This window comes from Hoplias malabaricus, unplaced genomic scaffold (genome assembly GCF_029633855.1).
Source record: "Hoplias malabaricus isolate fHopMal1 unplaced genomic scaffold, fHopMal1.hap1 H_2, whole genome shotgun sequence".
In the NCBI taxonomy this organism is placed as follows: domain Eukaryota; kingdom Metazoa; phylum Chordata; class Actinopteri; order Characiformes; family Erythrinidae; genus Hoplias; species Hoplias malabaricus.
Genome location: NW_027101325.1, coordinates 505,968 through 531,336, shown reverse-complemented (window position 1 = coordinate 531,336; position 25,369 = coordinate 505,968). Strand labels below are relative to the sequence as shown.

General features: G+C 41.0%; 2 protein-coding genes across 2 annotated transcripts; both read right to left on the bottom strand.

Moving 5' to 3' along the window:
* Positions 1 to 3,813: 3,813 nt before the first annotated feature.
* On the bottom strand, positions 3,814 to 5,918 carry LOC136686043 (homeobox protein Hox-B1-like). The gene is made up of 2 exons (XM_066659519.1): positions 5,291 to 5,918; positions 3,814 to 4,130 (listed from the first exon to the last, which is right to left on the bottom strand). The coding sequence occupies exons 1-2, from the start codon at positions 5,916 to 5,918 to the stop codon at positions 3,814 to 3,816; spliced, it is 945 nt and encodes a 314-aa protein (XP_066515616.1).
* Positions 5,919 to 22,303: 16,385 nt separating this feature from the next.
* Positions 22,304 to 25,086, bottom strand: LOC136686030 (homeobox protein Hox-B2a-like). The gene is made up of 2 exons (XM_066659506.1): positions 24,480 to 25,086; positions 22,304 to 23,491 (listed from the first exon to the last, which is right to left on the bottom strand). The coding sequence occupies exons 1-2, from the start codon at positions 24,970 to 24,972 to the stop codon at positions 22,791 to 22,793; spliced, it is 1,194 nt and encodes a 397-aa protein (XP_066515603.1). The 5' UTR covers positions 24,973 to 25,086; the 3' UTR covers positions 22,304 to 22,790.
* Between the last annotated feature and the right edge of the window lie 283 nt (positions 25,087 to 25,369).

Below are 25,369 nucleotides of genomic sequence, written 5' to 3'. Positions count from 1 at the left end.
CATGGCAACTAGTTACGTTCGCTAACACATGAATTAGACTAGTTTGATTGAATATTACACATGTGATATGTGACAACGTTATGCAAAATTACTCTGACTTGATTCATTTTGGCTACAATTCTGATGTGTTTTAGTCAGAGACTGAAAATACACAATTAAAAATAACGTCCAAGGGAGTCATTTTCAAATGGTCTTTTCTTGACTGTCGAGTTGATGTGCTAAAACTTGAAACACGGGTTTATTTAAAGTGTGTGTGTGTGTGTGAATTGAGTGAAGTTGAGGTTTAAGGTACTTGCTGCCACTTTAAGTCAAGTTTTAGGCTAAAACGAATAAACAGATTTAAAGTGTTGATTTCTTACACATTTATCAAATTATATTACTCCGTTTTTAACCAGTAACATTGAGGCACGGGTTCTGTTTTGTTCTACTTCACTGTGTTTCTTTGTGATTTGTCTCAGCGTTGTTGGGTTCAGATCAAATGTGAGTCAAGAAGCGATTGAAAACTCCACACAGTTCAGATTCTGTAATAGATCACGTTCTGTGAAAATCCACTGACGTTCCATGGGTTACTTTGGATTAAAGTACATCAAGGCTGACTTGAGACGCAATCTTTGCAATGCCAAAGTTAGTTTTATATGAGTATGGGTTTGGGCTACGCTGAGTATCTTTTACCTGAAGTCATAGTCACGTAGATTTATGAACATGCTGTATGCTAATAGAAGAATAATGAGCTAATATTTAAACTAAAGTCTTCTAAACCTGCTCAAATGAATGTGGTAAGTTCACCCGAGATGTCCGGTAGCTACGTCCCAACCTCTGAATTTGCTGGATGTGCTTGTTCCATTCATTATTGTTCATTATGGGCTTGTTTCCATTATTTTAGATTGTCCCACAGTCTATAAAGCTGCTCTGAATTCGTGACAGTTAATTAGGCCTAATGGGCTTTACAGCACTTTTATGCTTTTGCGCTGGCAGCTATTGTTCTTGCCCGTTTCTACTGGGGTAATAAACACATTATACTGTGTATATTGGCAGTAAGCTTTAAGTTCTTAATAGGATATTAGCTTTAGCCACAATCCAAAGCAAATGGAAGATGTACACAACACTCCACGTTTGCTTCGATGCATTTTTCCGTTGTGTTGGGAAGAAAGAAAGCGAGCGGATTGGTCGTTATAGGGAAGTCCACATGTGGAAGGGTTCACCTGGAGTTAATGGTGACCTCTGCTTAAACCCGCCACTGTGTGCGCGAGGCTGCTTTGCGTTTCAATGCGAGCTCGCGTTGATGACCGCGGGGAACAGCGGCTTTGATCAAAGGCCGTTTTGGGGGGTACAGGACAAACGCCCAGAACAGCGGGACTGAAATCCACACCAACTGCGCCAGCAGATGCTCAGGAAAGACTCTACTGGAGAATTCTACAGCCCCAGACCTACAGTATCATTCAAGACTATTGTACGATGATGGCTGCATAAGATTTTTAAAAGGCAACATACAACGTAGCACAATGCTTCAGCAAATGCAGCAAATACATATGTACATATGGTTTTCTTTTTGTCACCCACACTGAATAAAGTGTAAGAAATAGCTCTTGTGTTCCACTTGTGGTTCTAAAAATATATATTTGGTAGAAAGCTTCCCTTTTACACTTTACAAAGTTTCTTCACACTTGCAGATATTGAGGTCTCTGACTTAGGACACTGTCTATATTCAAAACGTTTTTTAAGATATCGATGAAACGTTCTTCAGACAAGAATTGTCACCCCAAATGCCTTCTTATTACTTCCTCGTAATAATTACATTTTAATTAATAAATCATAGGCTCGTGGCTTGTTTTACCTCAGTGTCTGTAAATAGTTAATTAATATCTGCTCATTCATCTCCGCGCGTTTGGACTGGTCTCTATTATACTGCAATTAGACACCATTTAATCTGCGTCAGTGTTGTAGGCGCCATTTTGTTTGTAGACAGTAGCCGCGCTGTAAATTTCCAGTGTAAGATTAACGGCTGAGAAATTTAGTCTTAAATCTGGGTATTAGCTTCTCGCTCTACGTCACAACAGATTTACGGCTTCAAATAAAAGCTAACTCCGAGTGGTCTTCTCTGGTTAGTAGCCCACTTTAGAACTGGACACTTCATATATTTAGCTGTAAATCAGAGCAGGTTTTCTGTGGTCAGTGCGGCTGAAAGAGCTGGTGTGAGAGAGTTTGTTTACATGTTTGGAGATTGCAGAGGTAAAAAGGTCAGCCCGAGCCACCCGGGAAGTACAGCCACATTCCACACAGAGAACACTACCACTGAGTGACTGGTGGTCTCTTTCTCACTTCGTCCCACCAGCGTAACTATACAAATTGCGTCGCCTTTTCACGAGGACACAAGTGAACTCTTCTACGTACAAAACGTCACAAAAGTATATTTCAAAGTCGGGATTTTGAATTAGCGTTGACTTAGAAACTTAGGAATTTGAACTCCAGCTGTTTAATAAGTCAATAAATCACGAGGAAAAGAAAAATTTAAACGTAGTTGAATAATTTATTGAAAAGTTCTCTTTTTTTCATGCATTTCCTCAGGTTGCGTACTTGTTTTGAACTCGACCATTTACTTTTTCTTTTCAAAACATACGCATTAATACAGCACTTTTCATTCCAACTTAAAATATAAAAAAAAAATTCAGAAACCAAAAAACTTTGTAAAATATTTTTATTTTTATTATTATTATTATCATTTGAGGTAGATACACAATTGAAATATGACTTTTATTGAATAATACAGACATCAACTAATAAAACTCAGCCCGTCTGCGTACACATACAATAAAAAATATATATATTGATTTCTAAAAAGATTTGGAAAACAAAAAAGTACCTTTAAAAACCCTGTATTTCCTTGTTCCTAAAACAAATAAACGCTACAATTGTTGAAAAAATACCGACTCCAGTAACCTAAAGAAGAACAATCCTTTTACACATCAGCCCCTGTGTCTGGTGGCACTTTCGAACTAAACACTTGGGGGGTGGGGTGGGGAGAGGGGGTTAAGAAGAAAAAACATTCATTTTTTGCCTGGAGAGATTTTCCCCAGATCTCCAGTGTGAGGTGCATCACTGAGTGGAGGCCTATACCCTGTAACCGTGTATAGTGCAAACCATTATAGAACAGCCAGGCCTGTTCACCCAGGCTCAGACTCCCATCTAAATCATCACAAACAATCACAGCATTAGTGTTGCCCTGGCGGGCTCCCTGTAGTCGCAAATCCAAGGCCCAGCTAGAGTTTTGTAAACATGCTAAAAGTGCACTGCCTTCGAGAAAAACCTGGAACGATTTTACTAGCTTTAGCACTTCAAAATAAAGGTGGGACTGCGTCCAGTTTCCCCCTCGGTTCACGTGGGCGGTTGGGGGTCAGTTGGGAATGTTCTAGAAGATATGTCTGATTTTTACATTCAGTCGCGTGCAAAAGTTTGGGTGCCCCTGGGTAAATTACACTGTGTTGTGTTTCTAAGTGACCTATTCCTGCACGTTCACATTCAGTACACGTATTTTGCTTATTGCATTTATTGAAGAGAAAAAAATATTAATAATAAATTAAAAAACGTATGGTTTGTGCAAAAGGTATGGCGTATTTCTATTATGTTAAACTTATTTTATTACTACTGGAAACTGTATTTTTAAAAGCAGGTGTGTTGCATGTAAACGTGTTCATTTCTTTTCACTTAGAAGTTCAAAATCCGTGTAAGAGGAGCAGGGGCTTTGAAACCGTCGCACACTTCTGTGTAGGATTCACACATTCATTTAGTGCATCAAGTTCTGTCGGTTTCCGTCCTCTAAGTCTCGGGACTCGGGGACGCGCCTGGAGACGTGGATGTGGAGTGGTCCGAGTTTTCCTCGAAGTCTTTTCCCGCGGTGCTGGAGGCCGGGGCGAGCCCCTCCTTTTCGCGCTTCTTTTGCTTCATTCTCCGGTTCTGGAACCAGATCTTCACCTGGGTCTCGTTCAGCTCGAGCGTGGCGGCGATTTCAACGCGTCGCGCGCGCGTCAGGTACTTGCTGAAGTGGAACTCCTTCTCGAGCTCGGTCAGCTGCTTCGTGGTGAAGTTCGTGCGGATTGTGTTCTGTGGGCCCAGTCCGAACTCCGCCACTTTCGCTGTTTATTAATAGAAAAAGACAAAATAAGTGCAAACAATACGTAATAACTCGGTTTACTTAATAATTATGTTCTCCATTGGTACTGTAGTAAATGAAGTGGTTCTAAATAGAAACATAAACATTAAAAGAACCCACATAACGCGTTAGTTCGCTTCTTTGTTCTAGTTACTAACGAGGTAAACGTAATGTAAATTGTTGTATAACTTTTAAAAATGTTTCAAAATATTGTTCCACTAACGTTATGAGAACCTTTGTTATGAACCATTTTTATATCTTGTGATATCATCTTAGGCTAACTCTAGCCGTGCTAATGAAAAAGTTAAGGAGATATGTTTAAGCTGAAGAGTGTCAGAATCTCGATAACCCCCTTCTTAACTTAGGCATGTGTTATGAATTATTAGCGAACGCACAGCACGACACATCCACGCGCGAAGTGTTTAATTCAGTGCCCCCCAAATATGCTTTTCCGAGCACCCTGTTTGTGCAATCAGTCACAAAATGGTGGCCCCCGTGTGTGAGGAGCAGTGTTAAATCGTTGTCAAACCGCTTTGAGGAGGAAAGCTTAAGAACACAACGGAGGCCAACGAAAACGAATGGAGCGCAGCGAGAGCCGGGGACAAGCTAAAGACAACAAAGTTGGGACATTTCATAGGGCGAAGGAAAGCATGTCTGCTGGATGTAGCATCAAGAGGAGAGACGAGACGGGACGGGCCGGGGCAGGCGAGGCTTTTACACTGGGATAGAGCTCATATGGTACACGGCGTTGTAAATCTTTTCTTCCCTTCCATCACGGCCTTCCCTCAACAGATCTTAAATAAGAAATCCAAGTCAAATATTGCAGGGGGTCTCAATTCCAGTCCTGCCACCCCCATGCTCTGTTTTTTTGTGTGTGTGTTTTCTCAACTCTTGCACACCTGACCCAACACACGAGAAGCTGGGGGTTCGCACTGACAGGTATTTGGAACCCACAGTGACTACGGGAGTCCTTTAATGATCCCACAGAGAAGTGGTTATATTTGTAGAACCCTGACCGCTCTAAGACCCCGGTTTGCTGTGATGTAAAAGGCAGAATCACATTGAGAAGAATGGTTCTAGTGGTGCTTGTTCAGTGCCAGTGATGAGCAGTGTGTATGAGGAATAAACAAAAGGCAAACCCACCAGTTTTTGGAGGGTTCCTTTTGACTTTCATCCAGTCGAAGGTCTTCCCTGGTATTTGATCCGAGTCTCTGTCCTTCTCCTGGCAGGATGAGGGGTCAGGGTACGTGCCCTGGCTGTAGAGTCGCTGCTGATCTTGGCCCTCCAGGCCGTGGTGTTGATAAGGGGCCGCTGGGACCGCACCCTGGGTCCCGCAGTAAGCACCGGCCAGGGCGCCGTAGTTAGGCCCCACGTTTGGAGCGACAAAACCAGCGGACTGATAGTACATCCCGTCCTGATCATGGTTCATGAAGTACTGGTGATGACCGTAGTCCTGATTTGCGGAGGTTTGCACTCCGTAGCCTGTAGTTCCGGTGTTGTTGTAAGTGAGGCCCATTCCGCCGTGATGGCTCTGGTGCTGCTGATGCGCATAGCCTCCGCCATGGTGCTGATGTTGTGCCGTGGCCTGCGACGCACTTCCCCCTACGTAAAGTCGTCCATCAGCGTTATAGCTGTCAGTCGCCTGAGAGGACTGGTAAGGGCCCGAGTAAGCCTGATCCAAATGATGGTATCCGGACTTGGTGGAGTAGCCGCTGGTGCCCCGGTTACAAATCGAGTACTCCAAGAAAGAGTTCATGCTGGAATTGTCCATGCGCGGCCGATGGCGAGGGGGAAAAAAACAAAACAAAAGCTGAATTTGGGGACTGCCAACCTCGCAGCACTATGTCATCGAGGGGGAAAAAGGGGGCAATGCTCTCACCTCCAGAGGATTTGCTCCTGCTTCCCTATAACACATCTTTACCTCAGCGAGCTGGTCACGTGAGCCGTCACGGCGCCAATGGTGTGGGGGACCTCCAGAAGTTTGTCAGCGCACGGCGACCATCCATCACGCGCTTGACATTTGCATGACAAAGGCACTTCAATCAAACCGGCCCATCAATCTGATAACAGCACGAATATGTCAAAGCCCGCGTGAAAGGCTCGGCCAAAAAAGAGTGAAAAAGGAACGGAGAAAAGGAGTTCCAAATGTTCCTTTCAGATCTGAACCCTTTTTCCTTGCTCTTTCTCTTAGCCCTGATTTACCAGAGTGCAGATGTCTTAACTTTTGATTATTTTTCCCTTCGTTTATTTACTGTAAAAAGCTGTAAAAAGGCTTTACAATCGAGGGCAGAAGTCTAGCCCCCTGTCCATGTGCCATGTTTTTGTTGACTTTCTGAGTAAAAATAATTTCAAATTTCTACGTTTTTCAAAGCGTAATAACTCTTTATTAACGGAGCTAAAGTTGGGAAAGTTACGGAACATTCGAGATTTCGTGGGGGTCTTTTCTGCCCGTTAAACCGCGCCAACCGAAACTTTGCACTTAAGATTTCTCTCGTTTTAATTTTGTTTATCAACATCATCAAAGCAGTGTCATTCGAGGAGGATGCAAACGTTTGCACACGTCTGTACGGGCCATTTAGTTATAGCCCGACTTCACATAAGGTTTACGCAGAGTTCAGTATCTGCATCCAGCTTTCAAATCCATTTAACACTCGAATTGGAAGTGACGCCATCGTTTTCAGATCGGTCCGGCTCGGCTTTGGGCCAATCTAATTTAATCAATGCCCTGATCTGTTACTGAAACTAGGTTAGGCCGACAGCAGGCCTTCTGTTGAGTCCGGACCAACAGGAAAAGAACGAGAACCCCACTTTCTCACCACCGCAGCCAGTAACTATGCGCACACTTCATGTCTTTTTTTGAGTCTATATTTAGAAATGTGTCTTGTGATTGAGCTGAAAGAATTTAAAATGGGAGGAAGACCCTTGTTCAAATGACAACGAGAAGAACGATGTCCTGTGTATTTTCTAAGTGAGGTATTTTTATTATTATTTTATTTTTATTTTTTTAAACTATCTTTAGTGCAGCATTTCTTCTCTTTACACCGTTATTATCTGAAGAAACGTGGGCTGTCGTTTCTCCACCTTGTTAAAGCTAGTAACTGAATAGTAATAGTGCATTAAACCAATGTTCTCTGTGGAAAATGTGTACTTATTCTCATTAATACAAACTACGCCAAAACGTTTGTTAACACAGACAGAGCGTATTCACCAAATACAGGGAGCTCGTGCCTCTTTAGCGCGTGTACACTTGTTGTTTTCTGTATTACCTGACAGGCGTTGGCGGAGAGCAGGAAAGAGCTACAGCTAATTATTAATGAGGACCACAATAGTCCAGCCAATGTCCCTCTTCATAACATGGCCCACGCTCAAAGGAGGGGGCAGAAGCTTCTCGAATATATTTCCTCGTTGCTACAAGAAAAGACGAGCAACTCTAACAATATGACGCCCACAGCAATTTGTTAGGCTACTTGTCAGGATGTTTACCGCTGTCTCGCGCGTCTCTAGAGAAGGGATGGTCGCGCGGGCAAAAGTTCAGAGCTTGTTAGACCGCCTTTTTTTTTAAATCTCACGTCTCAAGTGGGCTGCTGTGGTGGGTTGCCCATCTATGTACACCACTTTAAAACAGCCCACGCTATAGCCGGCTTAACTTCCGGGTTTACACCTGTGCACGCTCACTAGCTCTGGAGGACATTTATATATAGCGCATAAAACCATAAGAGTAGATATAAAAACCCAGCCACCAATCAGAGCATCACACGGCTTACACTTTATGGCCTAGGTAGAATGAGAAGGTTTGCTGGTTGTTTGTTCTTAAATTGAATACAAAAGAAATTGTCTGGGATTCTTACTAACATCCCACATTTAATCTACAGGTTAGCTACCATTTTAATGTTTGTTTATATAAGTATCATTTCACAGTCCACATGTATGATTCTAAAACTTTAAGATCACTTAAGTGTTAGTAGGGGTTTATATGTCAGACTGAGAACTTGTTTACCACAGCAACGCTGACCAAACTTTAGCTTCACTTTATAGATGCTGTCGATATAGCTCCACCCACTGCACCAACAACCACTGACTCCACCTCTTCCATCAACACCAGAAACACAATAATCTATTATTTTGGGTTGTTTATTATTATTATTATTGTTATTATTATTATTATTATTATTATTATTATTATTTCAAACGCATTTGCATGTTAATTTATACATACGATTTTTTCTAAACTAAACTACTATTTTTATTACTTGTTGTGTTTTAATGTGTTTTGGGCGTTTCATTTCAGTTCTGTAGAAACTCCAGGGAAGTCTGGGATAGTATTTATAAGATCCCACTGAAACTGTTGAAGTGCAGAGCTGATATATACATTAAAAACTGGAAGTGTTTTGATGAAAGCGTGGATCCGCTTCGTTGCGCGGGACAGGGGTGGAGCTTACCGTGTAATTGGCCAAGCCGTGGTTAAAGTGTAAACAAATAAAAACGGAGAAACGTTGAACCAAATTTAAACATCAAAATATAAGCATTGTTTCTGGAAATAAATGAAAATTCAGTGTTAGAATTTGGCTCAAAATGTTGCTTCAAGCACTGTGCACGCTTTACTGCCCACGTCAGAAGATTCGTTCGCAAGTATTAAAATGTTCGTTTAAGTTTTCGTTATACATGGATGCCAGGTAAATACCGATCTGGTCCTTTATTGTCAAACAGCAAATTAGGCGTACTTATTAAATAAAAAGGTGTATTGTTTAATACATTAATAGTAGGAACTGAAGTTTGAGAGATTAATCGCAAATAATTAGATTTGAATTAAAGTATTTACTTTGTAATATTTTCTGGAAATATGGCTTAACTTCCGGATTTGTATTTTTTTTCATTATAATTATTATTAATATTATTTACTTAATGAAGCATGATTGTTTATTAATTTATTAATTACTGATCCGTTCCTATCGTGTGTAAACCTTTATACACTGTTTTAACAGAACAGACAAATGTATCTAACAGACTTGGTAACGGTATGCTGCATTGTTTAATCAACGCTCTGCCTGACTGCCACGTGTCGTGTACGCAGTTTTATCCGCCTAGTGGTGTAAATGTGGAGGAACACAAGACGAGGACTTGCGTTTTCTTTATTCTCCTCTCGGTGCGCTCTCTTGCGGTCCTGTGTACGTTTGTTTGCTAGCGTTAGTTAGTTAGTTAGCCTAGTGTCGGGCATACAGTTTAATAAAAATGCAACAAATCTCTCAGTTGGTAACTTTACAGGAGACGGGACAAAACAAAACAGACTTAACTTTTAATGGAAGTAAATGTTGAAAAGATTCATTCCAAATTCTGCTTTCATTTCTTGTAATTTTAAGTACATTATTTATGTAAGTTATATTTACATCCACATGTGGATTTCTTATTCATTTGTTAAAATGCACCAGAAAGTAAATATTGACATCGCTTTGATGCATTAAGTTAGCAATATTTATCAAACGTTAAATACCTATTTAAATAAGTACATATGTAAGTGAATATATAAATAAATGTGTAAGAGCTCACGCAAACACAGAAAATACTGAGGAAATGTAGACAACATTTAACACAGTAAAACAATCAGAACAAAACCTTTAAAAATGACGATGCAAGTTTTCCATTGTTTGGTGTCCTTTATAAAATGGCAGGTGTTGGTTTTTACTGCCTCAAACAAACCAAGAGAAATGGTCCAAAAATAACTTAGAACTTGTTTTCCTTATCTTCATAAATACAGTTATGGAGAAAGCTCTAACAGTTCTATATACATGAAGACAGGAGAAGAACAGTCTCTCAGTTTGAAGCAACATGGCAGTTCAAGGTCTTGAGCCTTTTCTGTCTGAAATCATTAGGACAAAAATAATAGTCTCAAGATTCCAGGTCAAATGTTCTCCCGTCAGTCACCCCTCCAGTAAAGACACTCGCACGCCAAAACAAGCACATGATACAGCTGTTTTTGCAACTGGCAGCTTTACTGTTTTTAAAACCCAAACTAATACTTCCTGAGCTGTGTTTGTGTGTTGTAAAGGTTTGTCTCTGTATCTGCACTGCATTCTGATTATTACAACACAATCTTGACTGTAAAGTAGCAAGTTTTAAACCTCAGCGGTTGCATCTGCAGTCTACACCTTTTGTAAACTTAAGCTTACGGCTGAAACTTTCACAATCAGACTTTGATGCAATAGGAGCGTTCAACATCATAACTTTAGAGTTTCATAAAACAATAGAGTTCAGTACAAACTTAAGTTCAGCCTTTTGCTAGTGATTGTCCTTCATCGTCTTGTAAAATGAATAATTACCAAGTAATATCCCTAACGATTATAGCAGGCTAGCAAAGCACAGCAAACACAAGCAGCTGTTCAGATTAAAGTATTTAACTACGCAGTTCACTTGGACATAAGCAGCGTTAGTGATGGGAACCACAAGTTAATTTACTTTGGAAAGTATTTAGTTGAAATTGTACAATGATCACATGACACTTTCTAAGTTTTGATTGGCTGCTTCATGTAAACTGCTCTACAAACATAAGATGTTTGAACTGTTGCAAAGTTTTAAACAAAGTGTATGGTCCACAAGGCTTTACGTTGTAAACTGTAGTTAAGTGTAACTCCATACGTCTTTTCCTGACTTCAGGTGAGTTCTTAAGTCTGCTGTACGTTCGAGGGTGCACTAATATTATACGTACCTTGATGAATAAAACTAGCTTTGAGCTTTTATTCTGAAATTCCTCAAAGAAAACATCTCAAGGAGCTGAAGTGGCATAAAGTTTTACTGTTAATGACCTAAGCAAAATAATCTGCTTTAGTCTTGTAGATGTATAGTTCACGTTTTAGTTTCATTACCTCTTCCTTTGGCTCTGAAATCGATGCTAGTAATGACACGAAGGTCATTTTTCCACGGTCCAATTTAGAAATGTGTCAACGTGTCTGTTATGTCTCTACATTAAAATGATGAAAGTTAACTGAGTAAAAAAAGCTGTAAATGTTTATTTATGTTTTTTAAATGGATTGATACTTTATCAGGAACATTTCTGACCAGGAGTGTAAAATGTTATCAGTATGATTCATGATTCATTCCAGTTTGATTCATGCTAGAGACAACTGAGTGTTTTAGCCACCAGATATTGGCCTAATGTTCTCTCCTACATTTCATTGACCGCTTTGTCCATCTCATATCATTTCACCAGTCATCATGTCCACACTGTTGTAGTGTTGACTGTAAGGCCTCAGTTCACTGCAAATTCACTATAATTACATTGAAAATCAAACTCTTTGATTAAAAAGTTAAAAAATTGCTGTCTACTGGAATGCCTTCTGAGCTTTGACAAGCTTTGTGTACAAACAGTCATAGACAAGTAGCTCAGAGACCCTCCTCTATGCTCGGTACAGTACAGTGGACTAAAAATGATTCTCATGTTGATCACTAATTATGTTGGAAATTCTTGTATGTAATGTTGTTTTGAAAAAATATACATTACTAAAATATTGAGGGCTACCCTATCTAAGTACAAAGCATACATTTAGCCTCTTCTCCATGCTTCATCCCTGTATGCTATGTTTCATGGTTAGTAACATATATGCTAACATGTTCATGTTTCAGAACATACCTATCACATAGCACACCAAACTTGTCTCAGCTATTTTTAAATTAGGTTCAGCTGTGTAGCCGCCAGAGTGGTGCATGTGTTTGTAATGTGAGAGATGACTGAAGACACTTCTAGACATTGTCGAGACATTCAAACTCTACAAACTTCACTCCCAAGCAAGTTATCCCATTAAACAAAATGCAAACAGAAAAATCAGAAAGCAGTTGTTAATAAGTCAACTTTTCTCTATTTAAGTTCATTCTGAAAATCATGCCTGCAGCTGTTTTCACGTAATAATCAAGTTTGGGGGTTCAGCCATGGATGTTCCTGCCGGTCCTGGGGATCGAACCAGCAACCTTCTGATGCTCTAATCATTAGGCCAAGGTTCTTTCTGAGACGTGATGGGTCTCGGCTCACCACTTTGCCAAAAAGAAAAAGCATTTTAAGAGCAGCATTCTTCAAGGAGGGATAAGAAGGGTTTTTCTATTTCATAGAAAGCATAATATCAAAAAAGATGGTGAATCTGGTTGAAAAAATATCTCTGTGCTTTTAAGACAAGACCAAAAACCACAACTGTAAAGCCATGGCCTCTGATCTCTCAGACAGCATTAAAATGTGGTTCTGTGATGGAGGACCACATGACCTCGGGAATACTTTTATAAACCATTGTCAATAAATAACGTTCATGGCTGTATCCACAAATGCAAGAATGAAAGCTATGATTGCACCATGCATTTACGCATGAAGCCATGTGTCAACAATGTCCAGTAATGTTGCTGATTCTCTGGCCTTGAACAGTGGAAACATGTACTGAGGTTTTTTTTATTATTATTATTGATTGGCTATGGATTTAATTGATGTTTGTCCCCCGTTTCAACTAAAGAACCTTTCAAGTTTTTACATTTAATTTCAGTAAAATACAAAAGCCATGGCATAAACACTGGGAGAACACACCAAACGTCTCACAGACAGTGAACCTAAGAGATGCTTGAACCCACAACCCCAGGAAATAAGAGTTGTGGGACAGCAACCATGCCTGTTGTGGCACCTTGCCACACATGTCCAGATCAGCCATAACACGACCACAACAACTTCTTTTTACACCCACTGTCATGTGACAGCTCCACTGACCATACAGGGTCACTTTGTATTTCTAGTATTTCAACAGTTATGAAACAAAACTTAGTTATACATCTTAGGATCGTGGGCTCAATTCTTCCTCAGGTTCAATGTCTGAGAGGAGTTTGTTGTGTTCACACTGTGTCTGCGTGGGTTTCCTCCCACAGTCCAAAAAACACTTTCTGGGCGTGGGCTGAATAAAATTGCCCATAGGTGACTGTGTGCGTGCTATACTCTGTAGTGGACTGGTTTCAAACGTGGGTGGACATGTCCTCAGCATCCCCAATGTAAATTAAGCCTTATGTGGAAACTGAACAGTCTTGCCCTCACCTCACCTATTCACCTGTACAAATTGCTGTCCTCCAGTCACCTATATGCAAATTAGATGCAAACACTGTGCCGAGATGTTGTCGTTCCAGGTGGGTGAGCACCGAAGTGGCGGTGGGTCATGCGTGACTGAATCTGGAGTGCTTTAGCCAGATATGGACACCAACATTTCCATACAAGCAAAGTTTTCTCAGTCAGCCAGAAACAGCACGCAGCCAGAACGTTTCCTGTGTGCTTTTCACGTTTGTTAAAAACAAGTTTGCTTTTCGATTCTCACTTTCTGCCTGTGTCTTTGAGCCTTGGGGCGTTTATCGCAAAGGTTGTTTTTGGATAAATCTCAGCTATAGTCAGATAGCACTCAGGCAGTGAGAGCTCTCTCTCTCTCTCTCTCTCTCTCTCTCTCTCTCTTCTGCTGTTCTACATTTTTGCTCAGACTTGCTTTTTAAAGAGGTCATATCTACAGTGAGGTGTTTTTTTTTTTTTTTTCCCCCAACCCACTAATAGATGAACTTGCAAAAACTGGCTCTGGAGCTCTTCTGCTAGAGCAGGCAGTTAGTGTTCTTATTTACCTTCTGAAATGTGATGTAGTCGTTATTGTTGTTGGAGAGACTGTTGTAGCCAAAGGTAAATATTTAATTTGATAATCCTGGGTTTTGTTTTCAATGAGCAAATTAAGCCGTTTTTTTGCGCAGCCCTCATTTTCATGCGGTTTCCAGATTTCCATTTGATGTCTGATTTGCTTAAGCTTTAACTGCATTGCAGAGCTTTGTGGGTTGTGTAGAAGCTGTTAGGTGATCGGTGAAGTGGGAACGTGTTATTGTCCTGAGTGCTGTGGCTCTCTTTATTTAACAAATATATACATATGATACTTCAATAGATATACAGTTCCATAGAATAAAATGGCTTCTCATTTACCAGGCATTGTATATTACGGTTTATAATATTTACACAGTCAAATGCTAAATCTGACTACCCCTGGTCGAATGATGTTTTATCGACTGTATATGTAATAAGTAATATTAGCTATAGAAGACGAAATTAAATATGACCTTATCTCTGCAGGTTATGGTGCACCAGGCCTAGGGGTCAGGACCTATGCGTCCTTTACACAAGAACCAGGAAAGTACATGTTTTTCGAAATGTCATCACCAACATTCCAGGTCTTTGTGTGAAGTCGGTGTACGCACATTGGTTCTTCCGTGTGCAGATAGAGTGTAGTTCACTGTGACTATACCCTACGGCTCAGTGGGAATGAGTCTTACTGCTGTTGGATATTTTTACTCATTCAGTCTTATAACTGACCCGCTTTCAAGCTCTCAGCAGGTCACATGATCTACTGTATGGCATTCATTACCACTTTACCGTATACAGGAGGCTGCCTTACAGGAAAGTGGAATATGATAGGCCTCTCTCAGTGGATAATCCTCCCTTCTCCATTTTAGTGGGTAGCCAATTGCATTAACACTATTGGAAAAACTTTTCTTATAACTATAAACATAGACATATTTACACACAGTGAGAAGTGTTGGACCGACAGCACTGAAGTGAAAATGATTCTATGTTGCAGTCTTTTTCTAATAGAAATATACTGAGTAAAACAATGGTTGGGAAAATTAGAATATTTTGCAGTATTCACATCAGTCTGAGAATTTCCAATGCCTTGTTTGCTGTAAGAACCAAATGCACTGGATCTGAGATGAAAATCTCTGCTTTTCAGTGTGATGGACTCCACTTAATGAATATCTATCTGCTCCAGGTGAGGATTAACACTGGAGCACTCACTTTTGTACACAGAATGCATTCAGAAATAATACAAACGCAAGCCACATTAGGAACATATGCAGGTTAGTACAACGAAGCAGTGCCCAGTCAAATAAAACAAAGCCAAAAATCTAAGTCTCTAAGGTGAATTGAAAAGTCATGTGTTAGATGTTAGCTATTGCTAAGCTATTATTGAATATTTATTCTGTAGGATTTTAAGTGTTTATTTTTATACTTCAAACTTTGATGGACCTATGCAGTGACTGTTTTGTCTAAAGCCTAAATTCACCTCATTGTTTGTTAGAGTTCACTTTGAAAGATGACCGCAGGCTGACATTATCATCCATTCAATGCATTTGCAAGTTTCTTTTAACATTTACAAATGTTTCCTTGTTTACTCTTTGTATGTACAGTGACTGGAGTGTCTCATTAGTGTAAGAATAAAGGTGTATGATGTCCATGGGTTGCAGGTGACCTCACTGGGTATAGTAGCCGTGATATGTGTTACTTACTCATTACTCAGACACACACAACTTTCATCCAATGTTTAAGTGGTTTTATTGTTTTGTTTTGTTTTCTTTTGTTTCTTTTTCAACATGTTTAGTCCTTATTTATATATGACAAGGAAATAAATATGAATTCCTGACCCATTTATCCATGTCACATTTGGAAACAGGGTGGTTAATGTGTGTCAGTCAGTAGAGGAGTCCCAAACAGCACCATGCTCCCTACATAGTATCAGAATCACTTTATTTTACCACATATGTTGGACAGACTAGAAATTTGTCTTGGTAAGTGCTCACATGTATAACATGTTATACATACAAAATAAGACAGACAGGCACAGAGAGTAATAACAAGTATTAAACTAAGGGAATCCAGAATATAGAATAAAGAAAATGGGCAAAAAGCATCATGTGCAAGAAGCTAAAGTGGATGACTGATATGAGTACACATGCAGATGAAAATATGTTGTTTATATATCTGTCTCTGCACACATACTATAAAATGTGCTATAAAAATATTATATTCAGGATATTACAGTATTTAAAAAAGGAATAAAGGGTTAAATACCGTAGTTGTTTAACTGCATATATTACAGGGCAGATGTTATAGATATTATTAAAAAGGTGTAGGTTCTCATAGTGCCCAAACCATTATATTATGACCTACACTGCACCCTACGAAGGGTGTAGGTTAGACATTTGGAATTCAGCCTTGGTTTTACTTCTGCATGGAAACATCTCTCTCTGATCACTCACGTTTACAGACAAGGAGAGCTACTTTCTCAAACTTTAAGCCAAATCAGAGAAACAGACAGTGGAGATAAAACACTTATCCCCCAAAAGTCTGTTCCACTCTCAGGGTGCAGGGACATAAGAGTCCGATTATTTACACTGTAAACAATGCTGAAATACTGAGAAAAAATGTGGCTTGTTCTTTAAGTCTCTTACACGCTAAAACAAAACACGAGTGAAAAGGCTTGATTATTGAAGCTTGTATATGACCTGTGTGTGAATAATTAGCACAGATTCAGTCAGAAGAGCTGAGAATAGCATTGGAGTCTAACGTACTAAATTTTTCTTCAGATGCTATTATGAAAATGCTATTATGGCTAAAAGCAGATAAAGGTTTTTTCCCCCTCTCATTATGCAGCAGAGTCTTTTACCCCTCACACAAAGAATGGTATGTGGAATGTGTCTGTACGTCTGAGTGTTGTAAGACTCTCTCCAGCGCAGGGAGAGGAGCTGTGTATGAGAGAAATGTATCCATTTTTCCCATCTGTTCACATGAGTGCTGCGCTCTGTAATCAGACGACTGATCACTACCATGACACCCGGGTCAACAACAATCATGTGACTGTAACCCATGGATAACAGTTGTTTTATTATTGGGCGTTTTACTCTTTTTCTCATGTTTTAGTTAGAGGTAAAGTATAATTACTGTCATTGTGTTCAATTTTTTATATGTGTTATGATGCTTGTGATTAAAATGTGTTTTATTAGTTAAACTGTGATGAATGTGTCCGTTAGCTTCCCTTACCTTTATGATTTTATGACTTTATTTTCCCCCATAATTTTCTCTTATTTAATTTTTCTCTGGGGTCCATTTATGAAAAAAATGTGCTCTATACACACTCTTAAAAAATAAAGGTGCTACAAAGGGTTCTTTGAGTGATGCCATAGAAGAACAACTTTTGGTTCTGTAAAGAACCATTGTGGTTTAAGAGATGTGTGAGTGTGAAGAACCTTTTAAACGTTCAGAAATCATCTCACAATCATAAGGTTCTTTACCCATTTAAACGTATTTGCAATAATGGTTCTGAAAGTGGTTCTTCTGTGGAAACACTCAAAGAACCTTCTGTTCCACTGTAATTTTTTAAGATTGTACCAAAATTGTTGTCATTTATGGTCAATTTCTGTCCTCTCTTGATACTTACACAGGATTATCTTTAGTACTGTGCACTTATATTATCGCTGTCCAAAGAAAAACAGGTATCGTTTTATACCTTTCTACATTATTTGAACACAGAAGCGGTCCTTTTCACATTGTGTGAATGTTTCATGAAGAATGGACCAACAGAAATGCTCAGATTACTCCAGATTACTAAGAACAAAATATTTTACACTGACTTCCACTGAAAGTGAAGTTGTTTTTTTCCTTCTCCTGTAAAATAAGATGCATGCTGGAGATGCATGTTTTTCTTGGGTCAGCTATGAATTGTGTAAATGACCTCTGTTCTGATTGGCTGTTTTGTGTGGAGCCCCTGTAGACTGAAATTATTAATGCTGGAGATTGAGTGGGCAGACATATGTAAATGTGTAGGTTTTCATGACACCACACAAAAAAAATGAATCCAAAACAGTTTTTTTTAAAGGTTAGTGTATGGACTGTGAAGTGATTGGTAACATTTCAAGCCCTGTTTTTACAAACTACATCAAATTTACAGCCGTAGAGCTTGTAGTTTACTATATTCTTTTAGATACTAACTTCAGCTCATTTACATCCATTCAGAACTTGAGAGTGCAGCATATGGATCTGGCAGCCATTATTGCTCAGACATGTTGACCGCTGTCTAGTGTGAGAACACTGTGCCTTTTCCGATTGCCCATCACTGATAGGAGTCAAAATGGCAGTCGCTGGCATTATGTCATTTTCATTATGCTCAGGGATCAGTTAACAGTACTTATAGATGAACAGATGCTGCTGAGTGAAGGCTAAAGTACCATCGTTGAAAAACCTGAATACAGACATGCGCCATGTTTTTATTACACTAATAATTCAGCTTGAGATTTCATTGCTGTATTTCCTTTCTCGTTTGTTTTGGTAGTTCACGAATGTTGTCACAGTAACTAACATAGATCCTGTATCATTTCACTATGACCAAAGTTGCACTTGCTAACTTTTTGTTTTTTCTTTTGCTCTCTCTCGTGAGGAATTCCCCTCATATCACTGCACCTTTTGCTTATTTTAGACTGCACCTTCCCAGAAAGGGAATCAGTGCCAAAATATGTGCACTGGAAAATCAACAAACAGGCTCCTGATTATGGCAAAGCGAGACTGAGGAGGCCTGCCACTGATAGACCTGTGAGAGTTGGCAGTCCACCAAGAAAAACTGAGAAAGAGAGATAAGTCGACATGGCACCACACCTCAATTATCATGTTAGTGGGGAAAAAATGTGCCCTGTAGACATCTAAATATTTACTAGACATGAATGGCCAGAACAGGTTGGATGTTGTTGATCTTGCTGTGGGATGGCGATATGTTAAGTTTGTGTTTTGCTCGTCTGACGTTTACAGAAACAGAGGTAGAAGTGGGTGATATTTGGAAGCAGGCAGAAAGTAAACAAGCCCTGCCCATGTTGGCATTCAGATAGAGTAATAAAAGCTAACTGGAGAGTTGCCAGGCCTCAAGCACTTGGAGCTCAGAGGTGGGCAAGGTGACGAGATTTAAATGTTATCACGGTTGGTTTTGTTATTATGAATACCTCATGCGCATCATTAAAACCAGCATATTTTGAATATTCAGATGTGTTTAAAGCTGTTTAATGGCCGCTTTTAAATGTGACCCTACATGAACTTTGCGTCTGTCTGTCTGTCAGAATACTGAGATATTGACTGTGTACTGAGAAAACATCTATCAGTGGGATTCACATCCACCAACAGCAGGTTTTAATGTGAAGACGGCATAACTCCGGTGTTTAGGGTGGTGCAGGGTGAGTGTGGAATTAAACACATTTGCATTCATTCTGCTTAAATGTAAAGCGCCTCATGGAACTGGTTTGTAGCACATTCTCTCTCATTTAACAAAGTGCTCCACTAGGGGCGCTATTCAGTGTTTCGCATCATAGATACTGTGCGTTATTGTTGATAGTATTTATTTCATTTTTGCAATTGTTTATTCATTATTTATAACTTCTTTAACCTTAAAGCCTCTAAATATTATCAAACATACGGTTTATTGTGGAATGCCTTCAGTTTTTTTTATCACCCACCCCAGTTTGAATCATGCATTGTCTGTCTCACTGTCTGTCTCACTGTTCACCTCTCTGCCTCACTGTCTGCCTGGCTGTCTCACTGTTCACCTCTCTGTCTCACTGTATGCCTGGCTGTCTCACTGTCTGTGTCACTGTTCACCTCTCTGTCTCACTGTCTGCCTGGCTGTCTCACTGTCTGTCTCACTGTTCACCTCTCTGTCTCACTGTCTGTCTCACTGTTCACCTCTCTGTCTCACTGTCTGCCTGGCTGTCTCACTGTCTGTCTCACTGTTCACCTCTCTGTCTCACTGTCTGCCTGGCTGTCTCACTGTCTGTCTCACTGTTCGCCTCTCTGTCTCACTGTCTGCCTGGCTGTCTCACTGTCTGTCTGTGTTCGCCTCACTGTCATATTGTCTGTCTCACTGTTCGCCTCTCTGTCTCACTGTCTGCCTGGCTGTCTCACTGTTCACCTCTCTGTCTCACTGTCTGTCTCAGTGTTCACCTATCTGTCTCACTGTCTGCCTGGCTGTCTCACTGTCTGTCTCACTGTTCGCCTCTCTGTCTCACTGTCTGCCTGGCTGTCTCACTGTCTGTCTCAGTGTTCGCCTCACTGTCTTATTGTCTGTCTCACTGTCTGCCTGGCTGTCTCACTGTCTGTCTCACTGTTCACCTCTCTGTCTCACTGTCTGTCTCAGTGTTCGCCTCACTGTCTTATTGTCTGTCTCACTGTCTGTCTCATTGTCTGCCTGGCTGTCTCACTGTCTGTCTCATTGTTCACCTCTCTGTCTCACTGTCTGCCTGGCTGTCTCACTGTCTGTCTCAGTGTTTGCCTCTCTGTCTCACTGTCTGCCTGGCTGTCTCACTGTCTGTCTCACTGTTCACCTCTCTGTCTCACTGTCTGCTCCTCTGTCTATCATTCCTGATATTCATCTGTAAACGTGTTTGTCAGCCTTTTCCTCTTTACCTTACAGTAATACAGCTGTATCATTTGAAACATCAAAACAGATTGAAATTCATTCTCTCTCCTTATTCTCTCAGTGTCCAATTGATTTATATCTGTCACCAGTATGTCCCTGTATTTGTTTTGATCTCTGTGGGCACACTGTGTTATGAAATGTGAATCGATGAGTTGTCCAATTCCTGCACACACAGTTGAGCTTTGCTTTGAAAGCTATGTGTTGGCTCTGGAGTGAATAAACTGATAGTGTCTTCAGTCCAGTTCCCCTTCAGCTTACACACACACACACACACACACACACACACACAGAGGCACATATGTACATGTATACAAGTGTGTGCAGGTAAATGTAACCTAATACCTAAGCTATAAGGTTGTCACAATCTGAGCACTGAACAAAGAAGGGTGAGTACTCATACAGAGCTTATCACATGTATAATCTGTTCACACACACTGTCCATGTGTGTTCAACATTCACAACCTTTAAAAAAAGATGCATTTACAAAATGTCACACTCACTGCTTCTATAAAATGTATTGGAAACAAATTATGTTTTTAAAAAATAATTTAGTGAGGAAAGGGTTAACAATAGCCCCACTAACATAAGGCTGTATGCTTCTAGTTTCTGTTCCACTTAGTGACATGAGGAAAGCTGATCTCAGAAGAACCTGGGAAAGTTATGAGGGAAAGCAATATGACGATTATTATTATTATTATTATTATTATTATTATTATTATTATTATTATTATTATTATTATTGTTGTTGTTGTTGTTGTTGTTGTGATTTTGTAGCTGCTGCTTCCGTTGTTGTCTAATAATCTTCTTTTGTTCGCTCTATTTTTCTTTCGGGGTTAAAATACGTTTGCATTGTGACGAATCCAGCTGTTACGTAAGACCTGCACTATTGATTATCACGTCAAAAATATAGAAATAAATAATTAAAGCATTATGATTGGACGAGGCCTTCGCTGGTGTTCAAATGTTCATTTTAAAATGATGAGTTGTCAGCTGGGGGTCTCGTGCTCTGAGCCTCAGCCGGGCGCGCGGGATAATGGCCGCCGCGTTATTGTTCATATCCTTCATTGTGCTCCCAGCGCCATTTTGGGGCTACATTCTAAGCCAAGGCAGGGAAGCCAGAAGAGCTCAGCTCAGCTCAACTCAACTCAGCTCAGCTAGACCAGAGCCCGAGCATTACCAGAGCACACACTCCGCTGAGTAATACATTATCATAATAATAATAATAATAATAATAATAATAATAATAATAATAATAATAATAATACACATTTCTCGTTCGCCATTCTGAGGGGGATCTGTGCTGAAGCCTATTGTATATTGATTTAATGTTTTTAAAACGTCATAATGCGTTGACAGCACTTGATAAAGTTAATGCAGATAAATATATAGTGTTTCCTTTTTTATATCTGCGATATTTGATGGTTAATGTGTATATGTTCAAAATAATTTTTAATGTGTTTGAAGTTAGGTTCCACCCGCATAAAAAATGCTACTAATTTGAATAAAAAAAATAAAACGTTATTGTTATTGTTGTTATTATTATTATTATTATTATTATTACTCCTTCCTTTAATTTTTTTACATGGCTGAAATTAATTAGTGAACTGTGCCACCGTGTAGTTGGAGAAATCATAAATCTTTTTTTTTTTTTTTTTTTTTTTTTTTTGGGTAAAGCTGATATTCAAAAAATAAAATTGAATTCTCAAAAAAATGAGTTGCTCATTAATAAATACAGCAGCGATTACACTGATCAGGAGCCGTAGCTGCAGGTTTTCCACCTCATAAATCATTCACACTGGTTCCGGCAAAATATATGTTTTTTTTTTTTCTTTTTTTTATTTTCAACTATGAAAATAATGTACAATAAATAATTTGAAATTTTACTATTAAAGAATCTCAATAAATAAACTAGTTCTAAAATTCATCATCCAGGGGGCAATGCCCGTCTCGGGAGAAAAAAAATGTCCTAAAAGCAGTTCCGATAGAGCCTCCTCTCTGACACGTTTCCTGAGAATTCAATGATTGAGCTTCAGTGAAAAGAGTCCACGCACATTATCCGCCGTCAGCACGAACTGAAAGAGAGCCGGTTAAACAGAAAAGGCAGTGGAATACCTGATAGTGGAACAGGGGCGAGATCCCGGGGTGGATTCACTACAACTGAACATCGTACATGGGTCAAAAGCAATGAATTCCTTCTCTCTGCTCACAGCTAGTGTCTGAATTACAACCAGCGTGGCATTTCCCTCTCTCCCTCTCTCTATGTCTCCCTCAGTGTCTTTCAGGAATGTTGCAGTGGAACAAAAAATATATATTCATTCATAATACTGTGACGGGATGCACTTCTAAATAGTTTTTTTGTTTGTTTTATTTTTTACAGTCGATCAGAACTGTAAGTGCTGTAAATCTATGGTACAGAGCGTGCTCGTAAACAGGTCAAAATCCTCCTCGGAAAAGTCCACGGGGCTGTCCAGCGAGCTCTGCAGACTGGGCGATAAAGCGTCCGAAATTTGGAGGCAAGAGTCAGTGGAAAAGAAATTCAGATCGGCTAGCGAGCCCGCGTCCTGCGGCTCTGGGAAAGCGCCGTGCTCTCGGCTGTCGCTGGCCATTGTGGCCGAGCTCTGTGCAGTGGGCGTGGGGTCAGGAACAGCTGCGCATTTAGGCTGACCTTCCTCTGGCGTGGGATGCCCATTGTCCGCGGGGGTCGGGAAGCAGGCGGCCGGGGGACACGACTCGTTCTCGGAGGCGGTAGCCGAAGAACCGGATCCCGGAGCGGAGGGCTCCTGCGGCTGGCTGGAGTAAGGCGAGGCTGCGTCCGCGCCTTCGAGGCTCTCCAAGCCGCTGTGCTCGCCCTCCGCGCCGTCCCGGTGATGCGTCGTCTGCCGTTTGTGTTTCATGCGCCGGTTCTGGAACCACACCTTGACCTGGCGCTCGGTTAGATCCAAAAGCGCGGCGATCTCCACCCTCCGCGGCCGGCAGAGGTATTTGTTGAAGTGGAACTCCTTCTCCAGCTCCAGCAGTTGCGTGTTCGTGTAGGCAGTCCTCAAGCGCCGAGACCCGCTGCCATTATCCAGTCCCTGCGCCTCTGCAAAATAAAAATAATAATAAAAGTCAACAGAAAAACAACTACCGCGCCACGAATATCCACGAGCCTGAGGGGTTTTGGGTGGGCGCTGGTTGCAGAAATCCCCGCACGACTAGCAGCTTTAGCAGTGCGCATGCAGCAAGCTGCATATTTTGTTTTTGTTCCAGCGCATTCGCCTTGCTTACTGACAACCCAAAATGGCCACCCCGAGCCGTGAGACATGGTTATGAATATATATCATTAAGACAGCGCTGACATCAATCGCGATGGAATCGTTATTCCACAGCAAGATTTACTATCTGGATCCGAGGATCAGGCAGAATACACACACGCGAGATACAATATTACACCAGGAAACGGTGGGGGAGGGGTGGTGGAGTTCTGTAGTGTGGATATTGAAATCTGGATTTTTTTATATATATAAATTGCTGTTCGATGGCAGTGAAAAAGCATAAGCGAACATGCCTCGGTGTTAATAATTTGACAACACACACAATAGCAGCACTGATCATAATGCTACATTCCTTAGTACTCATTCTGAGCCAGGGGTCTAAACATGCCTGGTATGTTATCGTTTGCCTTAAAAACGTGGCTCAGGGCACTAAGCAGGGCTTTTTGGTGGAGAAGATCACGCGTGTTTGAGTTATTGATCGGACAACGGATAAAACATTAGCATCACTGAGCAAAACCCTGCAGTCCACACTGTTCATTTAAAGCCCAGAGTAAGCACGTCAGTACTGTGGCTACAACAATGTGGCACTGACACTGGGCACCGTGCGCTGAAACACCCTGCGACGGTGAAACTGCAGCATGCTTAAAAATGTGCAAAAATAGCATCCCATCATTATCCTGCATTGGTCCAAACGGGCGTTAGATGTTGGTGTCTTAGCCTGAGCGCCCATGCAGTTCCTCAGCCTTGTGCTCACATTAAAGGTCCTCAAAACCCCCCAAAAATGTGCTTCAAAATGTTCTGCAGTGGTATACTGACCTGTGGGGGACTCGAGCCCTATTGTGGTGTAGCCGGAGGATGCTGGAGATGGAGAGGCAGCTGCAGTGGCTGCTGCTGCCGTGGCTGTTGCTGCTGTTGATGCTGCTGCTGCTGTTCCAGGCTTGGGGCACTTCTTCGAAGATTTCTTTTCCTTCATCCATGGGAACTCGTGGGCGAGCGGGCCGCCGGCGGACAACGCAGCCGAACCCTGCTGCTGCTGCGGCGGCGGCGGCTGCTGCGTTGGCGGCGTTGTTTGCGTCCGGAGCTGGAGGCCATTGGAGGCGGTTCGCTTTTGGCTCCTCGGTCGCGCCTGGTTGCCTGTGCACGGGCTCAGGCTGGGGATGGTGTTCTCGAAAGGAGGTGGAATTACTGTCGAGTCCTTGATTGATGAAGTTTGAAATGACTCCAGGACAGCGGGGAAAGACGTCAGGCACTCAGCAAGGGAAGGCTGGCTGTTGATGAACCCAATCTCCCTCTCAAATTCAAAATTCATCGCTTCGCCTAGGCAAGAAGGGCGACCGGCGACACCAAAATGCGCAAAAATGGAGCACCTCACATCCAAACGGCGCCGGTGTAAATTTTTTGCGCTCCCGCTACGGCTGCATTTGCGGGCTTTAATAATTGTGTATATTGGTGATATTACTAGCGTATGGGGACCAGGGTCTACTAAAACTGAAGACTATGGGCGAAATTGCAGCCAATTCCTGATCACGTGACAGCTCTCGGCCAATCCACACGCGGGGCCTTGTGGCAAAAAAGAAAGCATTATTTTTCTGAATTGATCAAATATTCAAGAAGATTATGGATTTCTGATGTTAGCAGGGATTTACATACAAAATGTAAAAAAAAAAAAATGCGCGGTTGCCATGTGTTGGACCCGCGCGTGGGTG